Source organism: Camellia sinensis, chromosome 4 (genome assembly GCF_055761805.1).
Source record: "Camellia sinensis isolate YWXY chromosome 4, ASM5576180v1, whole genome shotgun sequence".
Classification (NCBI taxonomy): domain Eukaryota; kingdom Viridiplantae; phylum Streptophyta; class Magnoliopsida; order Ericales; family Theaceae; genus Camellia; species Camellia sinensis.
In genome coordinates, this window is record NC_138964.1 from 166,121,971 (window position 1) to 166,138,007 (window position 16,037).

General features: G+C 39.4%; 1 protein-coding gene and 1 long non-coding RNA gene across 10 annotated transcripts in view; one reads left to right on the forward strand and one right to left on the reverse strand.

Annotated features, from left to right (window-relative positions):
• LOC114289776 (DUF3754 family protein, putative (DUF3754)) overlaps positions 1-16,037 on the reverse strand; it is an 84,465-nt gene that overhangs the window by 47,443 nt on the left and 20,985 nt on the right. For all 9 annotated transcript variants that reach the window (XR_003638721.2, XR_014365426.1, XR_003638723.2 and 6 more), the window contains exons 4-6: positions 15,249-15,384; positions 11,879-12,216; positions 4,714-4,843 (exon numbers count right to left, since the gene is read on the reverse strand). Coding sequence is in view for 5 of the 9 variants with exons in the window: in XM_082922579.1 (XP_082778705.1) it covers positions 4,714-4,843; positions 11,879-12,216; positions 15,249-15,384 (604 nt within the window). In the remaining 4 variants the exon portion in view is untranslated. The remainder of the gene's footprint in view (positions 1-4,713; positions 4,844-11,878; positions 12,217-15,248; positions 15,385-16,037) is intronic.
• Positions 6,571-9,774, forward strand: LOC145823181 (uncharacterized). The gene is made up of 2 exons (XR_014365429.1): positions 6,571-6,676; positions 6,719-9,774. It is a non-coding gene; the product is annotated as an uncharacterized LOC145823181 (long non-coding RNA).

The window sequence follows — 16,037 nt, forward strand, 5'->3', positions numbered from 1 at the left end:
CCAGTATAAAACCACACTGATTTTTATAAAGCATTGTTTCATGTCGTCTCTTGTGATTATTCTCTTCCATATTTTCATTGTATGCCTAGTAAGTTTAATACCATGACTATCTATACCATATAAATAATGTATACATCTCAGTTGATATAGGTGAAAGTATGTAACCTATTTTACTTACTTAAATCACCCTTGCATTGATCAAATAACTACCTCAATTCTCTAGTAGCTGCTCCTCACTTTTCTATTTGTGGCATGGGTGGTGGGAGAACGCATCGCGTGTTCCTACAATAGCTAGTTGGTATAAATTTGAACTTCACCTTTATTCTTATAATTGAAACCATTATAATTACCCTCATATTAATGGGCAACCAAATGCATGATAAGGATCCCACTAGCACAAGGCCTAGAAAGGGTAAGATGTTTGCAAACATGACCTTGCATGTTGGATGCTATTTTCATGTTTCAAACCTAGGATGCCCGGATCACAATAAAGCAACCTTACCTTTGCCCGAAAACCTACCCTTAATTATCTTCATCTTCTGTATATGCAAAATCTTATAAAAACAAATTTTCCCACTAAATTACTCCATCACCCAAACACCTCCAAATTTCAATAGGAATTCCATCTAATCCTACCATTTCTGCAACCCTCATTTTCTCCATAGCCTCATGTTAGAATTTACCATCACCTACCACCACTACCACCTCACCTACTCCACTAAACCTAACCCACTACACCACTACCACCTCACCTACTCCACTAAACCTAACCCACTACACCACTACTACCATCCACTACACCTACATCTATATAAGGCATTTGTAATAGACAGAATATCAATCAATAATAATACATACAATTTATTCTCTCTCTTTCTCTATACATTATTTCTAACATGGTATCAGAGCAGGTTTAGAACCTACTATTTTTTGCTTCCCCGGCGGGCGGCAACCTCACCTTAGCCGTCCGCCGGACCTCAACCTAGTCCGCCGGACCTCTACACATACCTTCACTCCGCTGCCTCAAACACACACATCTGAAACAAGCATTGTTTCTTTCTTTCTTTTTTGGTTTCTCTTCCCCAAAGCAAGACCGGAACTAAAGCTTGCCGGTGTTGATGCCCGGAGATCGGCTGCCAAAGTTCATAGCGCTGCCGTGTCCTTGCGAGCCTCCACGGGCAGGAAAGATTGCAAAGAAATTTGAACCCACAAAGGTTATACCGCAAGCTAATAGAGCTCCGACGTAAGTGCTTATGAGGTGGAAGGCACTGCTTTTGTAAAGATAGAAGGCACTACTTTTATATATTATATATATTATATATATATATATATAAGCAGTGCTTATGAGGTGGAAGGCACTACTTTTTTGAAAATGATAGAGAAATTCACATTCAAGTCATGATCAGCTGAGCAAATCATGTGACTGGCACAGTTCTTTTCTGAGCTTTTGAGAGAAAAGCTTGCAAGCATCGATGCTTAGATCAACGGCCGCTGACAATGCCACAAATACAGCTGCATCCTCCGTGCAACTCACGTGTTGCACACTCACCTCCACTGCCGGTTTACTGCACTTGCTTTCTTCTCCTTCCACGCTTGCCGACATCACTGCTTTTGTACAGATGGAAGGCATTGATTTTATATATTATATATATATAATATATATATATATTTTTTTTTATTTTAATATCTTTCCACCCATGTCTTCCACCATCCTCTAAAATAACATTTCTTCACACCCTCCCACTTTGACCCATTCTTTGTATTATTATTATTATTATTATTATTATTATTATTATTATTATTATTATATATATCTTTCCAAAAAAAAAAAAAAAAAAAAACAATTTACCAATTTACACAACAAACCATATTTTATTCCTCTCTGGGATCAACCCCGATCCCAATTTTACACAAAAAAAAAAAAAAAAAAAAAAACAACAACACATCCATAGGCGGGATTTTTTCTTCTCTACTCTGCCGCCGGTCTTTTCTTCTTGCCTCCGTCCTGGGCGGCCCTTGCCGGTATTGCCTCCGTGTTTCCCACTCCACTGGGCATGATCACTACTCCCTGCTCCTCCACTGCAGCATATGGCGGACCTCCAAAACGGAACATCACGGTGGCCTTCCGCTTCAGCTCCTTATTTTCTGCTTTCAGCACACTTATCTCTGCTCGCGCATCCTTATACATGCGTTGGAGCAGAGCCAGTTGGGCGTTTAACTGCTGCACCTCATTTGCCCTACTCTGCAGCCGGTTCGACAAGTTTGTCACCGCAGTCATAGTTTCAACACAGGACTTCAATGTATACTGATTGGCCTCCACATCCGTTTGCACTGCCATTCTTTGCTCCACAGACCGCATCGGAAAGTTCAACGGAGCAAACTCCGGGGCGCTTGGTTGAGGTTCCAGTGCCACCGCACCAGTTATCTCTCTTGTTGACTCGTTGAGGTCGGGAAAGAGAGTAAGCAGACTACGGGAAGACGAAGCCATTTTTTTCTGGGTTACAGAGTGTTTACCGAGTCTTTCAGAATGCAAATTTTCAGAGGTTTCTCTCAGTTTCTTGTCTCAGCCTCTGCCTCGGCCTCGGCCTCAGCCTTCGTCTTGGTTAAATAGCCAAGGCAGCCACGCGTATCGCGCGCCCCTTGACGCCAGACGACAAACGGGCGCGCCAGCCAAGACACTCACGTGCCTCGCCATCATGTCCGGCACACCTTTTGATGAATTGGGCACGCCTTTTGATGGCACGCCTTTTGAAAAATTAGGCACACCTTTTGAGGGTGCAACTTTTACAAGGGTCCGACAAGACTCTGTAAACTGTCCCGACATTGATTCCGGTTAGCTCCATCAAGGGTCCGACAAGACTCTGTAAACTGTCCCGACATTGATTCCGGTTAGCTCCTTTAAGGGTCCGACAAGACTCTGTAAACTGTCCCGACATTGATTCCGGTTAGCTCCTTTATGGGTCCGACAAGACTCTGTAAACTGTCCCGACATAGATTCCGGTTAGTTTCTACAAGGGTCCGACAAGACTCCGTAAACTGTCTTCTACAACGGTCCGACATGACCCCATAAACTGTCTTCTACAACGGTCCGACATGACCCCATAAACTGTCTTCTACAACGGTCCGACATGACCCCATAAACTGTCTTCTACATCGGTCTGACACCGCCATCCAGTGTCCTCTACACCGTTATGACACCCCCATACAGTGTCCTCTACAACGTTATGACACCACCATACAGTGTCTCCTATCCTTTTTTATTTTTATGTATTTTCTTGTTTTGTTACTATCTCCAAACTCAAGTTGGTTAGTTCCTATCCTCCTTGAGTTTGCGGGGGGCTGTTAGAATTTACCATCACCTACCACCACCACCACCTCACCTACTCCACTAAACCTAACCCACTACACCACTACCACCTCACCTACTCCACTAAACCTAACCCACTACACCACTACTACCATCCACTACACCTACATCTATATAAGGCATTTGTAATAGACAGAATATCAATCAATAATAATACATACAATTTATTCTCTCTCTTTCTCTATACATTATTTCTAACACCTCATACCTCTACTGCTCTAATTTTGTGAAAGAATCTATAATTTATGTTACTGCTAGAGTTATGTAGTTCTGTTACGTCAAATAATTTTCAAATAACTCCCCCAACTTTCCTTAAACTCATCTTTATTAACTAACACAATTTAATATTTGCCCTTAATAAACTTGGAAAAAACTAAGCCCTTGCCTTATCTTTATCTTATCAAAGCAAGTTTGAATATAAATTTTCTCCATCTTGATATTATTAACTTAAGATGAGAATCAACATAAGACTCCCGTGTCTCCAACTTAGCCTCCTTAATTGTCTTCTTAGCCTTGCTTTAACTAACTTGTATCTTTTAATTTTTTTTGTTAATCCTAAGGCAGTGTTTGGATCATGGATTTGGATAAAGATTTGGAAAGAGAAAGGGAAAAGGTGAGACAGATGTGAAAGAAATATAAGCTAAATTTTTTTTTCCATTTCCCTTCCCTTTTCAAATCCCTATCCAAATCTATGATCCAAACACAACGTAGAAGTATTTAGAGCTTTGTGACAATCATTTTTTGTTTTGATTGTTTTTTGAAAATCTGCAATTCACCACCGTATTCTTTAGACGATCACTCACTGCCCTTAGATTCTCCAAGAATTTCTTGGACCAATGGTAATATTTTATGTTAGCATCCTTGGCGACACGAGTTTGAGTCTCTGAAACAACCCCTCCAGAAATGGGTGACTCCATTTTACTGTGAGCCCCCACTTTAGCGGGAGACTAGTGCACCAGGTTGCCTTTTTTACTCTCACTCCACATAACATTATTTTCCTCATTTAAATTCATTATCCTTCTTTAATCATTAATAAAACTAAAATCTCACCTTTCAAGTTACACCGACTAGTTCTTAAGTGCCTAATTCCCCTACCTTTTCCTTTTCACCTCCTCATACAAACATCTGATGATACCATTAACATATATTCAGTAGTTAAGCTCTCTCCCACTATTGTGGTGCATGCGCTAATTAAACTGACTTAACAATCAGAATTAGATAATTATAATTTACACATTGCTATTAGCAGCAAAAGAAAAGGAATAGGGAATGTATAAATATCTATCCTCAGATATAACAAAAGTAAAATATCAATAGAAATGAATAATTTTACGTATGACAAATACCTGGAGAATTGATTGAGAGAAGAGGATGGAAATAGCAGTTTGCAACATTTTCCAAAAATCATTTCCACAGAGTTTCCTTGTAGCAGGTTCCCATATATCACTGAGTGTTATTCTCGATAAGAAAATTGGCCTGGATCAACAATCCTTCTGTACTTAGTCATTCTAAAGGCAATTAGCCATCTAATCTAGAATAAATGACATTAAGAACTAGGCTCTATTTGTTTTCACGTAATCTTTTTTGCTTCAAAGAACGGTATCTTGAGTAAATCTTTCTCACAAAAATGAGTTTCAACGTACCTATTCAGCATCTGATTGAAGTTGTTAGAATAAGTTACAGATGCTAAAAAAAACATATATGCAAATGTTTATACAAGGTATTCATTTTATATTTCTGCTAACAAAATCGACATGGGTAAACCAATTTTTATTGTTCAATTACTACTCAACTAATTAACAATATAACCCCGAATTACATCCATTTATAAATTAGAGCTCTGCTTGTCTCCATATGAAATGTTTACTAGTAGAATCTTTCCATATTAAATAATAAGTTTCCTCGTAAGTGCTTTGACTGAAGATGCATCAAGTCTATGGAGAGGCATTGGCCTGCATAGTAATCTAACTACTAACTTGCTAATATCCTACCATGTGCAAAAAAAGGCAAAAATAAATAATTAAAAAAAGGGGGAGAGAGAGAGAGAGAGGGAGAGAGAGAGAGAATTGAAGCTATGAAAATTAATTACAAACCAAACTAAGTCTTGTGTCCCAATCAAATGAAGTATGCTACACGAATCCATTTTTGCCATTCTACTCTATGAAGGGCTATAATCCCCAGATGGAGCGGTGGTCCAAGGGTTATATTTTGGGCTTTAATTCTCCATATGGGGCGGTGGTCCATGGGTTATATTTTGGGTTTCTAGTATTGGGGCTAGATTGTGGATTGGATCTTAATCCCACTATCGAACAAGTCTTTACTTCTCTCAACAAGTCTTTCGACTTGCCATGGCAGCGATTGGGTCGTTGGTTCAAGGAGGGATTAGAAAACCTAGGGGATAGACACAGGGTTTTTCGATCTCATTTGAAGTCTGAGGTAGCTGCTATGGAGTGTCATATGCGATCGCATGGGGTGTCGAAATCATTTCCAAGAGGGGGTGAAGGGGTTGTTGGTTGGGGAGAGTGAAGGGTGGTCCAATGGATCTAGTGATGCCATGCTGCCAAGTCAGCCAGGCTGTGGGCAAGGCCGTAGCCCAAGCCGCACGCATGCCAGGCTGCCAGGCCGTGGCATAGGCCACAGCGTTGCTGGCAGACACGCTAGGCCGCCAAGGCCGCAAGCATGCCATGCTGCAACGCCAACCAGATCGCAGCCCTGGATGCGTGCACGCCAAGCTGGCATGCCATGCTGCCGGCAAAGGCGGCCGTGCCAATGGGTTCGAAGGGGAATATTTTGGTTGACACATGGGGAGTTTTTGTCAATGCGGATAGGTCAAGTGGAGGGCAATATACAGTTGGAGTTGGCCATCAATGGGGTAAAGGTTGTTCGGCAGGAGAGAAGGAGAGGCTACCACTGGTCGTACAAAGGTGACATCTCATTGGAAGAGACTTAAAAACCTACCGCAACAGGGGTCTTGAATTTTGGGGGTCTTTTTTGAGGGCCATGAGGAGGAGGCATTGTGTTTGTTTTCGGCCATCGAAGCATCCCGGTGGAACAAGGTGGCACCCCAGGGTGTGTTCAGGAAAGAGGTGCAACGAAAAAAAAGGGTGAGAGAGTTGCGTAATTTAGTGTAAGAAATAATGTATAGAGAAAGAGAGAGAATAAATTGTATGTATTATTATTGATTGATATTTTGATGTCTATTACAATGATTCATGATTCCTATATATAGAAGAGGGTGAGTGTGTAGTAGGTAAGGAGTAGGTGAAGTGGAGATGGTAGTGGTGTAGTGGGTTAGGTTTAGTGGAGTAGGTGAGGTGGTAGTGGTGTAGTGGGTTAGGTTTAGTGAAGTAGGTGAGGTGGTAGTGGTGTAGTGGGTTAGGTTTAGTGGAGTAGGTTTAAGTGGGTGAAGTAGGTGGAGAGTAGGTGGATTTTAACAGCCCCACGCAAACTCAAGGGGGATAGGAACTAACCAACTTGAGTTTGGAGAGAGTAACAAAACAAGAAAATACATAAAAATAAAAGAGGATAAGAGACACTGTATGGTCGTGCCAGACCATTGGTGAAGACACTGGATGGTGGTGTCATAACGTTGTAGAGGACACTGTATGGGGGTGTCATAACCATGTAGAGGACACTGTATGGTGATGTCATAACGGTGTAGAGGACACTGGATGGCGGTGTCAGACCGATGTAGAAGACAGTTTATGGGGTCATGTCGGACCGTTGTAGCAGACAATGTGGTGACAGTTGTTGTGACAGTTTACGGAGTCTTGCTGGACCCTTGTAGAAACTAACCGGAATCAATGTCGGGACAGTTTACAGAGTCTTGTCGGACCCATGTAGAAACTAACCGGAATCAATGTCGGGACAGTTTACAGAGTCTTGTCGGACCCATGTAGAAACTAACCGGAATCAATGTCGGGACAGTTTACAGAGTCTTGTCGGACCCTTGAAGGAGCTAACCGGAATCAATGTCGGGACAGTTTACAGAGTCTTGTCGGACCCTTGTAGAAACTAACCGGAATCAATGTCGGGACAGTTTACAGAGTCTTGTCGGACCCTTGTAGAAACTAACCGGAATCTATGTCGGGACAGTTTACAGAGTCTTGTCGGACCCATAAAGGAGCTAACCGGAATCAATGTCGGGACAGTTTACAGAGTCTTGTCGGACCCATGTAGAAGACAGTTTATGGGGTCATGTCGGACCGCTGTAGAAGACTATGTACGGGGTCATGTCGGACCGATGTAGAAGACAGTTTATGGGGTCATGTCGGACCGATGTAGAAGACACTGTATGAGTGTGTATATAGGCTGCCCAAAAGATATACATGTAGATATATATATCGAGCCCGCAAAAGTCGCGCCCTCAAAAGGCGCGCCCACTTTATCAAAAGATGTGCCCGACAGAAATCATCGAGCGGCGAGCCATCAAAAGGCGCGCCAGACACGCGGCGATGCACGTGACCGACAGAACGCGTGTCGGCCTCTTCGTCAGGGTCTTTATAAACCGAAGCGGAGGCTGAGGCTTGGAAGCATAACAAACCAGTTGAAACCTCTGCATTCTCAGAGAGCTTGTCTCGAAGAGCTGCAAATCTTGAAACACTCTGTAACCAACCCTGTCTGATAGTACCAATCGGTAATCGCTGCTTCTCTGAAACACTTAGCAACCCAAAAACATGGCCTCTTCTTCCCGTCCAGCTACCCAGAACATGGCCTCTTCTTCCCGTGGTCTGCTTACTCTCTTTCCCGACCTCAACGAGTCCACAAGAGAGATAACGGGTGCGGTGGCCAGTGAACCTCAACCAAGCGCCTCTGGTTTTGCTCCGTTGAACTTTCCGATGCGGTCGGTGGAGCAAAAAATGGCGGTGCAGTCGGATGTGGAGGCCAATCAGTATACCTTGAAGTCATGTGTGGAAACCATGACTGCGGTTACAAATTTGTCGAATCGGCTGCAGAGTAGGACAAATGAGGTGCAGCAGTTAAACGCCCAACTGGCTCTGCTCCAACGCATGTATAAGGATGCGCGAGCAGAGATAAGTGTGCTAAAGGCGGAAAACAAGGAGCTGAAGCGGAAGGCCAGTTTTATGTTCCGATTTGGAGGGCCGCCATATGCTGCAGTGGAGGAGCAGGGAGTAGTGATCATGCCCAGTGGAGTGGGAAACACGGAGGCAACACCGGCAAGGGCCGCCCAAGACGGTGGCAAGAAGAAAAGACCGGCGGAATAGGCGAGAAGAAAAATCCCACTGTTCCGATTTGTGTTGGTTGTGTTTTGTTTTGTTTTGTGTTTTTTTATTTTTATTTTTTTTTTATTTTTTATTTTTTTTATGGTGTAAAATGCTGATCGGGGTTGATCCCCGGCATGAAGAAATGACAAGTTTGTAAAATGTTGTTTTTTTTTTTTTTTTTTTTTTTGTTTTGGGAGTGTTTTGTTGAAAAAAATAAAAATAAAATGAAAGAAAACAAGGGAGAAAGAAAATAGATAAAAAATATTTATAGATGGATTATATGAAAAACATCAGTGCGATTGTTTCAAAATAAAGTGGGGTATTTAAAAAAGAGGAAAAGTGACTTGGAAAAAATAAATAAAAATAAGTGATTTTTGAAATCAAATGGAGGAGAGAGAGGGACAAACCCATGTGATAAAATGGAGAGAGAGTCGGTGAGTGGGGTGTAAAAGGTGAAGGAGAAATGATGGATTGAAAATGGTTTGGGTCAAAAGTGGACACTGTTAGTGGGGAACATGAGTGCATTGATTATTTGATATAATAATAATAATAATAAAAATAAAAAGTTAGAACAGTTGGAGAGAATGAGTGGAGTATGGTAAGGGTTTCATCCAAAGCCAAAATTCCTGCAGTGAATCACTTCGCAAATCCTAGCATGAGCTTTTTCTCTTTCCAGGCTTATTCATGAATTTCCTGGTGATTTCAAGAGCCTCTGGTGGCATTGTGGCAGAGAACACCCCAACCTGGATTTTGGGTGGTAGCAACTGGAAAATATCATAGATCTGATTTTTAAAAACCTCGTGACAGCATTTCATCAGCTTCATCCAAGACAAACATTTTGATGTAAACAGGGCGAAGTGATTGTCTCCGCAACATGTCAAACACACGACCAGGAGTACCAACAACAACATGAACCCCACTGGAGAGAATGCGCTGATCTTCGCGCACACTAGTCCCTCCAACACAAGCATGAACCTTCACACTTTGCTGGGCAAGTTCAAGAGTGGGTGGAAGAACCAAAGCTTGGCACTCAACCAAGCTATAATCTAGCTGCTGCAGAATTCCAGAGCAGAATGTTGCAGTGTTTCCAGTTCCAGACTGTCTCGTCATATGAGGTGAAGAATTCTTCTCCATCAGCCTCACACATGACTACAGTTGCACAAATCTTTGTTGATTTTATCAGCGGAATAGGTTGAGGTCCGACGGGCGGCTAAGGTGAGGTTGCCGCCCGCCGGGGAAGCGAAAATATTAGGTTTTAAACCAGCTCTGATACCATGTAAGAAATAATGTATAGAGAAAGAGAGAGAATAAATTGTACGTATTATTATTGATTGATATTTTGATGTCTATTACAATGATTCATGATTCCTATATATAGAAGAGGGTGAGTGTGTAGTAGGTAAGGAGTAGGTGAAGTGGAGATGGTAGTGGTGTAGTGGGTTAGGTTTAGTGGAGTAGGTGAGGTGGTAGTGGTGTAGTGGGTTAGGTTTAGTGGAGTAGGTGAGGTGGTAGTGGTGTAGTGGGTTAGGTTTAGTGGAGTAGGTTTAAGTGGGTGAAATAGGTGGAGAGTAGGTGGATTTTAACATTTAGAATGTTCTATTAACTATGATCGGGTGCCTCATTTTTCATCTTTATTCTCATTCTCTTCTCTCCTTACTAACCTTAATACATATTTACATCTCAATAGATGTACTAAAATACTTTTTCTTCACTCGTATAGCATTTTTCTAGTCTAACCTTGTTAAATAATTTTGTTAACCAATACAACCCTTTCTCACCTAGATATTTCCAAACCGTAATTAGGATACCATTTGAACCACAAGCCTTACCTAATTTCATCATTAAGGCTACTATATAGCTCTCATCCTAAACTTTCTAAATGTTTTTCACATAATAGTTTCTCAAAATATGTTTTCACCTTTCTCTAATCTCCTCATCCTTTGCTAACACCTTCGAATTTTTACACTTAACCTAATTAAAGTCTTTCTTGTTTTTCAATCTCGTATAATGATCATCATAGGCTTTCAAGTAAGTATCACTAACTATCCTTTTAACCTCCTTGAGTGCCTAAGAACCTATATGTGATTGCTTAAACTCTTGCATCACAACCTATGAAGCACCGACACTTCCCCAAGGCCTGCGTACACACATCGGACACGCAATGGACACATGTTCGACACTCTCTCTAACGTGTCCTCTTTTTTTTTTTTGAATTTTTGTAGTCAGAGATGCCATGGACACGCTGTGACACTTTCCGGACACGCCTGAGGTGGATTGAAGCCCTAACTGTTGGAGAGGAGACAGAGAAAGAGACAAAGACAGAGAAAGAGATCGAAGGAGGAGAGGAGAGGAGCCCTAACCTGTTCAGATCAATTGAAGAAGGTGAGGTTTTCTTCGTCTGCTCTCTTCTTCTTCACCTCGTCCTCTTCGTCTTCTGTCTCCATCTTCTTCTCCTCCCTTTTCTTCGACTTCTCCTATTCTCTCTCTCTGATTTCACTTTCCCCCCTTTTGCTAATTCGCTTTCCCCTCTTTTTTATTTCACCCGTTTCTCTCTCTCTCTCTCTTCTTTTTTCTTTTTTTTTTTATCCTTATTTTTGTTAAACCTAAAATTCATAAAATAAATTATTTTTATTTAAAAAAACTCATTTTTTATTAAAAAAAATTTAAAAATATGTTTATTAATTTTATTAATATTGTAATTATATAAAAATTAATTTTTTTCTTTTTATTTTAGACATACAATAAATAAATAAAATTATATATATTAAACGTGTCCCTAACGTGTCGTTTCCCCCATTTTTTTAAAATTTGCGTGTCCCCGTGTCCATGTCCATGTCCGTGTCCGTGTCCGTGTCCGTGTCTGTGCTTCATAGATCACAATCCTTAGATACCTAACCTAACGAGCTAGGTTCATTCGCATCAAGGTAAAAGAGATCTCCTTAGCTAGAGAAAAAATAATAATAATAGTAATAAATCTAAGCACTACCAAGATAGTAAAGTTCTACAAATGAACAGAATAAAGATGATGCACATAAAACAAAAAGAAATTGTCAATTGCACGGCCTCGTTGCACAAAATGCTACATGACACTCAATTTTTTTTCAAACAATATATGACACTCAATTGTAATACTCTTGTTGTAAAGAACAATTAATAATGCATTATGACAATAAAATTTTAAAGCAGCATTCTGGAAGTAAATTTTTCTTGTTTTAAGAACAAAAGCCACAAATGTAAAGCCATATATCTGACAAAAGCAGATGAGCAGGAGGACAATCACACCAACCTTAAATAAGGTTCGGAAGTAGTAACATCATATTCAAGATCAAATGGTCTTTCTGGCATATAGGGAATAAGGCCGATCCACATAAGCAACCTCCTTAAAAGCCTGCCACGGGGTCCAACTGGTGAGAGAATTCCTTCATAACGAGCAACAGCCCTTTGTGCTGCTAGCCAAATAGGAAGATCATCGTTATCTGATAGTTGCGCAACTTCCAGCAGGTTATCAGAAGTTTGTTGACTGTAAGAATCTGACTGCTGGAAAAGGGGCAGTTCCTTGAACCAAAGCTTAACTCTTTCAGTCCAAACTTGTGCATCTTGTTCCTGACTTGCACTCTTAAAGGCCTATTCTAAAGCAGTAGAAGAGAACAAGTCAAATTTGATAAAAGTATAGCGTGATGTGAAGAAAATGACCTCAAAATTCAAAAAAGAAATATAGATAAAGAGCATAATCATGGGCATTAATAAAATAAATTAGTTGATATCTTTTAACAAATAGAGTTGCCAGATCTGCCCGCAACTGCAATATAGTAAAAGGGGTAAATCATATCAAAACAGCATTCCTTTGCACCATTGGAACCTCGGAACGTTTCCGACAAACCTGTCCTAGTTTAAGGTACAAAAGAAATTTCTGAAAGTGTGCAACAGCCTATGTTGTAAGCATAGAAGTCACGCTTTTTTACTGCAACAAATCACAAAACTTTCTACATCACAAGTTAGAACTGCACCAGCAGAGAAAAATATTGGTAATTCTGGACAGCTAAATAATTGCTCAATCATTAAAAAATAACAACTACAAGTCTAGAACAGAGACACTCCCATTGGACACATAACAGACTTCTGATTAAGGTACCAAAATTCCACTGATAAATAAAGATATGATCACAGAGAGGACTGCAAAATTCCCAAACACCTCAAAACTAGCATCATATGTGAATAGAAAAGGGGGGGGGGGGGGGGGGGGAAATACTTAATTAAACAGAAGATAAATCTTGAAAGAACTATTACCACTCCATATTGTAAGACAAAACTGGTAAGTTTGGCTAGGTGAAAGTGAAGTGTTTTATCTTCCTATAAACAAAATAATTATAGTGCCCACTTGGTTCATAGCATACCAACGAGAAGAGCCTGGAACTTCACATGGAGCAACATTTAAGGCATCATGGAGTGAAGTTTGGAAATAATTTTTGAGTCTTTATTTGTGTTTCATTATTTAGTATACTGTTGTGCAGATTTTATAGTATTATATTATGCATTAGTGGTTAAGGGTATCTTGGTAATTTCAATAATTGTTGAACATGAGTCAAAAGAAAAAATGACCCTATGTCTGAAGATACTAAAATGGCAAAATAGTGAGACACAAGCTATAGTAAAAACAAAAAATGAATGTTTTAAAAAGTGGCAAAATGAGAAAAATTTTAAGAGATAAAAAGATAGCTAATAAGGAGGTCAAAAGAACAATTAGAGATGGTAAGTTAACGTATGACAATCTTTTTTTTTATCAGCAACCGATGACAATCTTTACACTGGATTAGATAGTAAAGATGGAGAAAATAATATTTACAAACTTGCTAATTGAGAGAAAGGAAAACAAGACTTTAATAAACTAAAGTGTATAAAAAGTGAGGGTTTGAGTGTGTTAGTGAAAGATGACAAATTTAAAAAATAGATAGAAAAGTTATTTTGAGAAACTGTTAAATGACAAAAAAAAAAGAAAAGTAGAAAACTTAATAGGAAAGGAATATGATAGTGTTCATGAAAATAGAGAATATGGGTTTCAATGTCAATACGGGAGTCAGAGGTGGATTTTGCACTAAAGAAGATGAAATTAGTAAGGCATTAAGACCATATTGTAGCCCTATTGAGGTTTGGAAAAGCTAGGTAAGGACGGGGTGTCTTGGTTAACAAAAATCTTTAATGAGATTATAATGAATAGGAAAATGTTTGACGAATGGAGAAAAAGCATTTTGAATTCTGGACATTGCACATCATATTATGATGTTGACTGCTGGAATAGGATGGAGCTTAGTCACATGCTCTGATATGCATTGACCACACAATCCCCATTCCATTTATGATATATGGAATTAGCATATGCTTCCAATGTAAATCAAGACTAACTTTATTAATCAAGTGCACATCAGCAAAGATTTGTCTAGGCCTCCGGTAACGATGTGGTTGCTGGCTGGTCATGGTGCCAAATCCACAGTGGGTGGGGTTGGGGCAGTGACAAAAGGGGCACGTATAGTGTAAAATAAGTTAAGTAGATGTAAGTAACAAAACTCTCTCTTTATAAACATTAAAGGAACCCAAGTTGTATGACATGATGCAAAGTAATACCTGACCATTAATGTCAATGCAAGAGTATGGTAAGAAAGAAAAATTAAAGAACCAAGACTCGGTGAAGTTGAATGGAAAAAAAGCCAAGGCAAATATGTAGGGTTTGGTGCCTAGAAAATGTATACATAATCGACTCTGTTGAGAAGGTAGGAATTTGCATAGTCAGCAATCAAGATACAATGCAGGGTTCTTAATGGTTTATAGTGTCGTACAATTCCTGGGAACTGAACCGGAAATTGAGAAGAGTCCGTCTTGACTAGGCACTTAAAAAGGATGATAATAAACAATATGACATGGCTTAACCAGTTTATAGTGTGATACAATGCTGAATTGGATGATACACCAATCCACACCAAATTCAGGTTCAGTTCTCATTTTCTCTGTAGTAAGAATCAATTGCAAAATAGTGCCTAGAGAATCCAAACTGACTCAGGAGATAAATTCTCAAATCAAGAGGGGCAAAGAAACCCCACAAGATCTCATGAGCTCTGGTTGGATTTAGAAGAATTCTAGGCTATAAAAGTGGGTGGTCAAGTATTCAATTAAAATAATTTCAGAAGGGAAGGAAGGGAAGAAAAAGTTCAACATTATTTTTACAACAACAGCCGCAAAGAGATGAAGAGAGTAAGCACCTCCATCTTATTGCTAATGCTGCAAATTCCTACCACTGTTCACTTGGGAAATCCATAATGCTAAATTAAGACACGCAACATCTGTAATAACTCTTCATTGTAATAAATGGATTTTCATTTTATATGAAGGTGTAAAAGCAACACGGGATTTTAGTCCATCTGTGTTGAGACATCCAATAGTAGCATATGAGCTGCTCCAATAAAAAATCAGGGGCAACAAAAAAATGAAAACATGTCTTAAATGTGAAAGCAGACAAACTTTTCACATATAGAATTTAGTAAATAAAAAAGCGAACATCTCTAATCACAATGATATCTAGTTAGCTTTACATATGCCAAGGATCACTCTGCTAGAAGACTTGCTAAATATGGAGAATTCAATATTCCCACAATTATGGCAGTTACCTCAGTTATCCATACACCAACTTTTGCCAATGGTTTGGAAATGACAAAGAAAATTCCTTGCAGAAGTTTCGACTGTAAGTAATCCAATTTTTCAACAATTAGTAAACCCTTCTGCCTCTCTGTCGCATAACCCCGCCTATACAATAAAAGATAATCACATATGAACTCTAAATGACCTGCCAATGTGGGCCAGAATTGCATAGCAGAAAAATAGGAACAGATTTTGTTTTTTTAAAGCATTAATATTTTACATAGAAGAATATCTGGAAGATGGTAAGCCATGCAAGAAAAAAATAAATAAATAAATAAATAAAAAGAAAAAGAATGAAAGAAAATTCAATATTATATTATGGAATAGTTGTGACAGTGTCACAGTGCATACTAAGCCATTTACAGTTTAAATTACCACCTTGTAGTCAAAGACATTCCAAACATCCTATCTTGTTTTTCAATTTTCTCTTCTCCTTTGAGGGCAACGTAAAAGATTGGTAGAAGAGCAGAAAATACTCAAAAAATAAAAGAAAACTTTCACCATATCTCAGCAGCACAAAGCACTAGACTCCTCTGCACTAACATGTACATTTTTTTTTTTTGGGGCTAGGAGACAAGTGAGCAAAATTTATTAAAGGCATCAAAAGGGGTGCAATATCTGTTCACTAGAAATATTCGAACAAAAAAAGAAAAAAAAACATCAACAATGTAGAGCTCACCAATAAAATTTATATAAATAAAAAAGATTCATAAAAGCTTCCTTAGAGAGAGAGAGAGAGAGAGGCATATACACCAAAA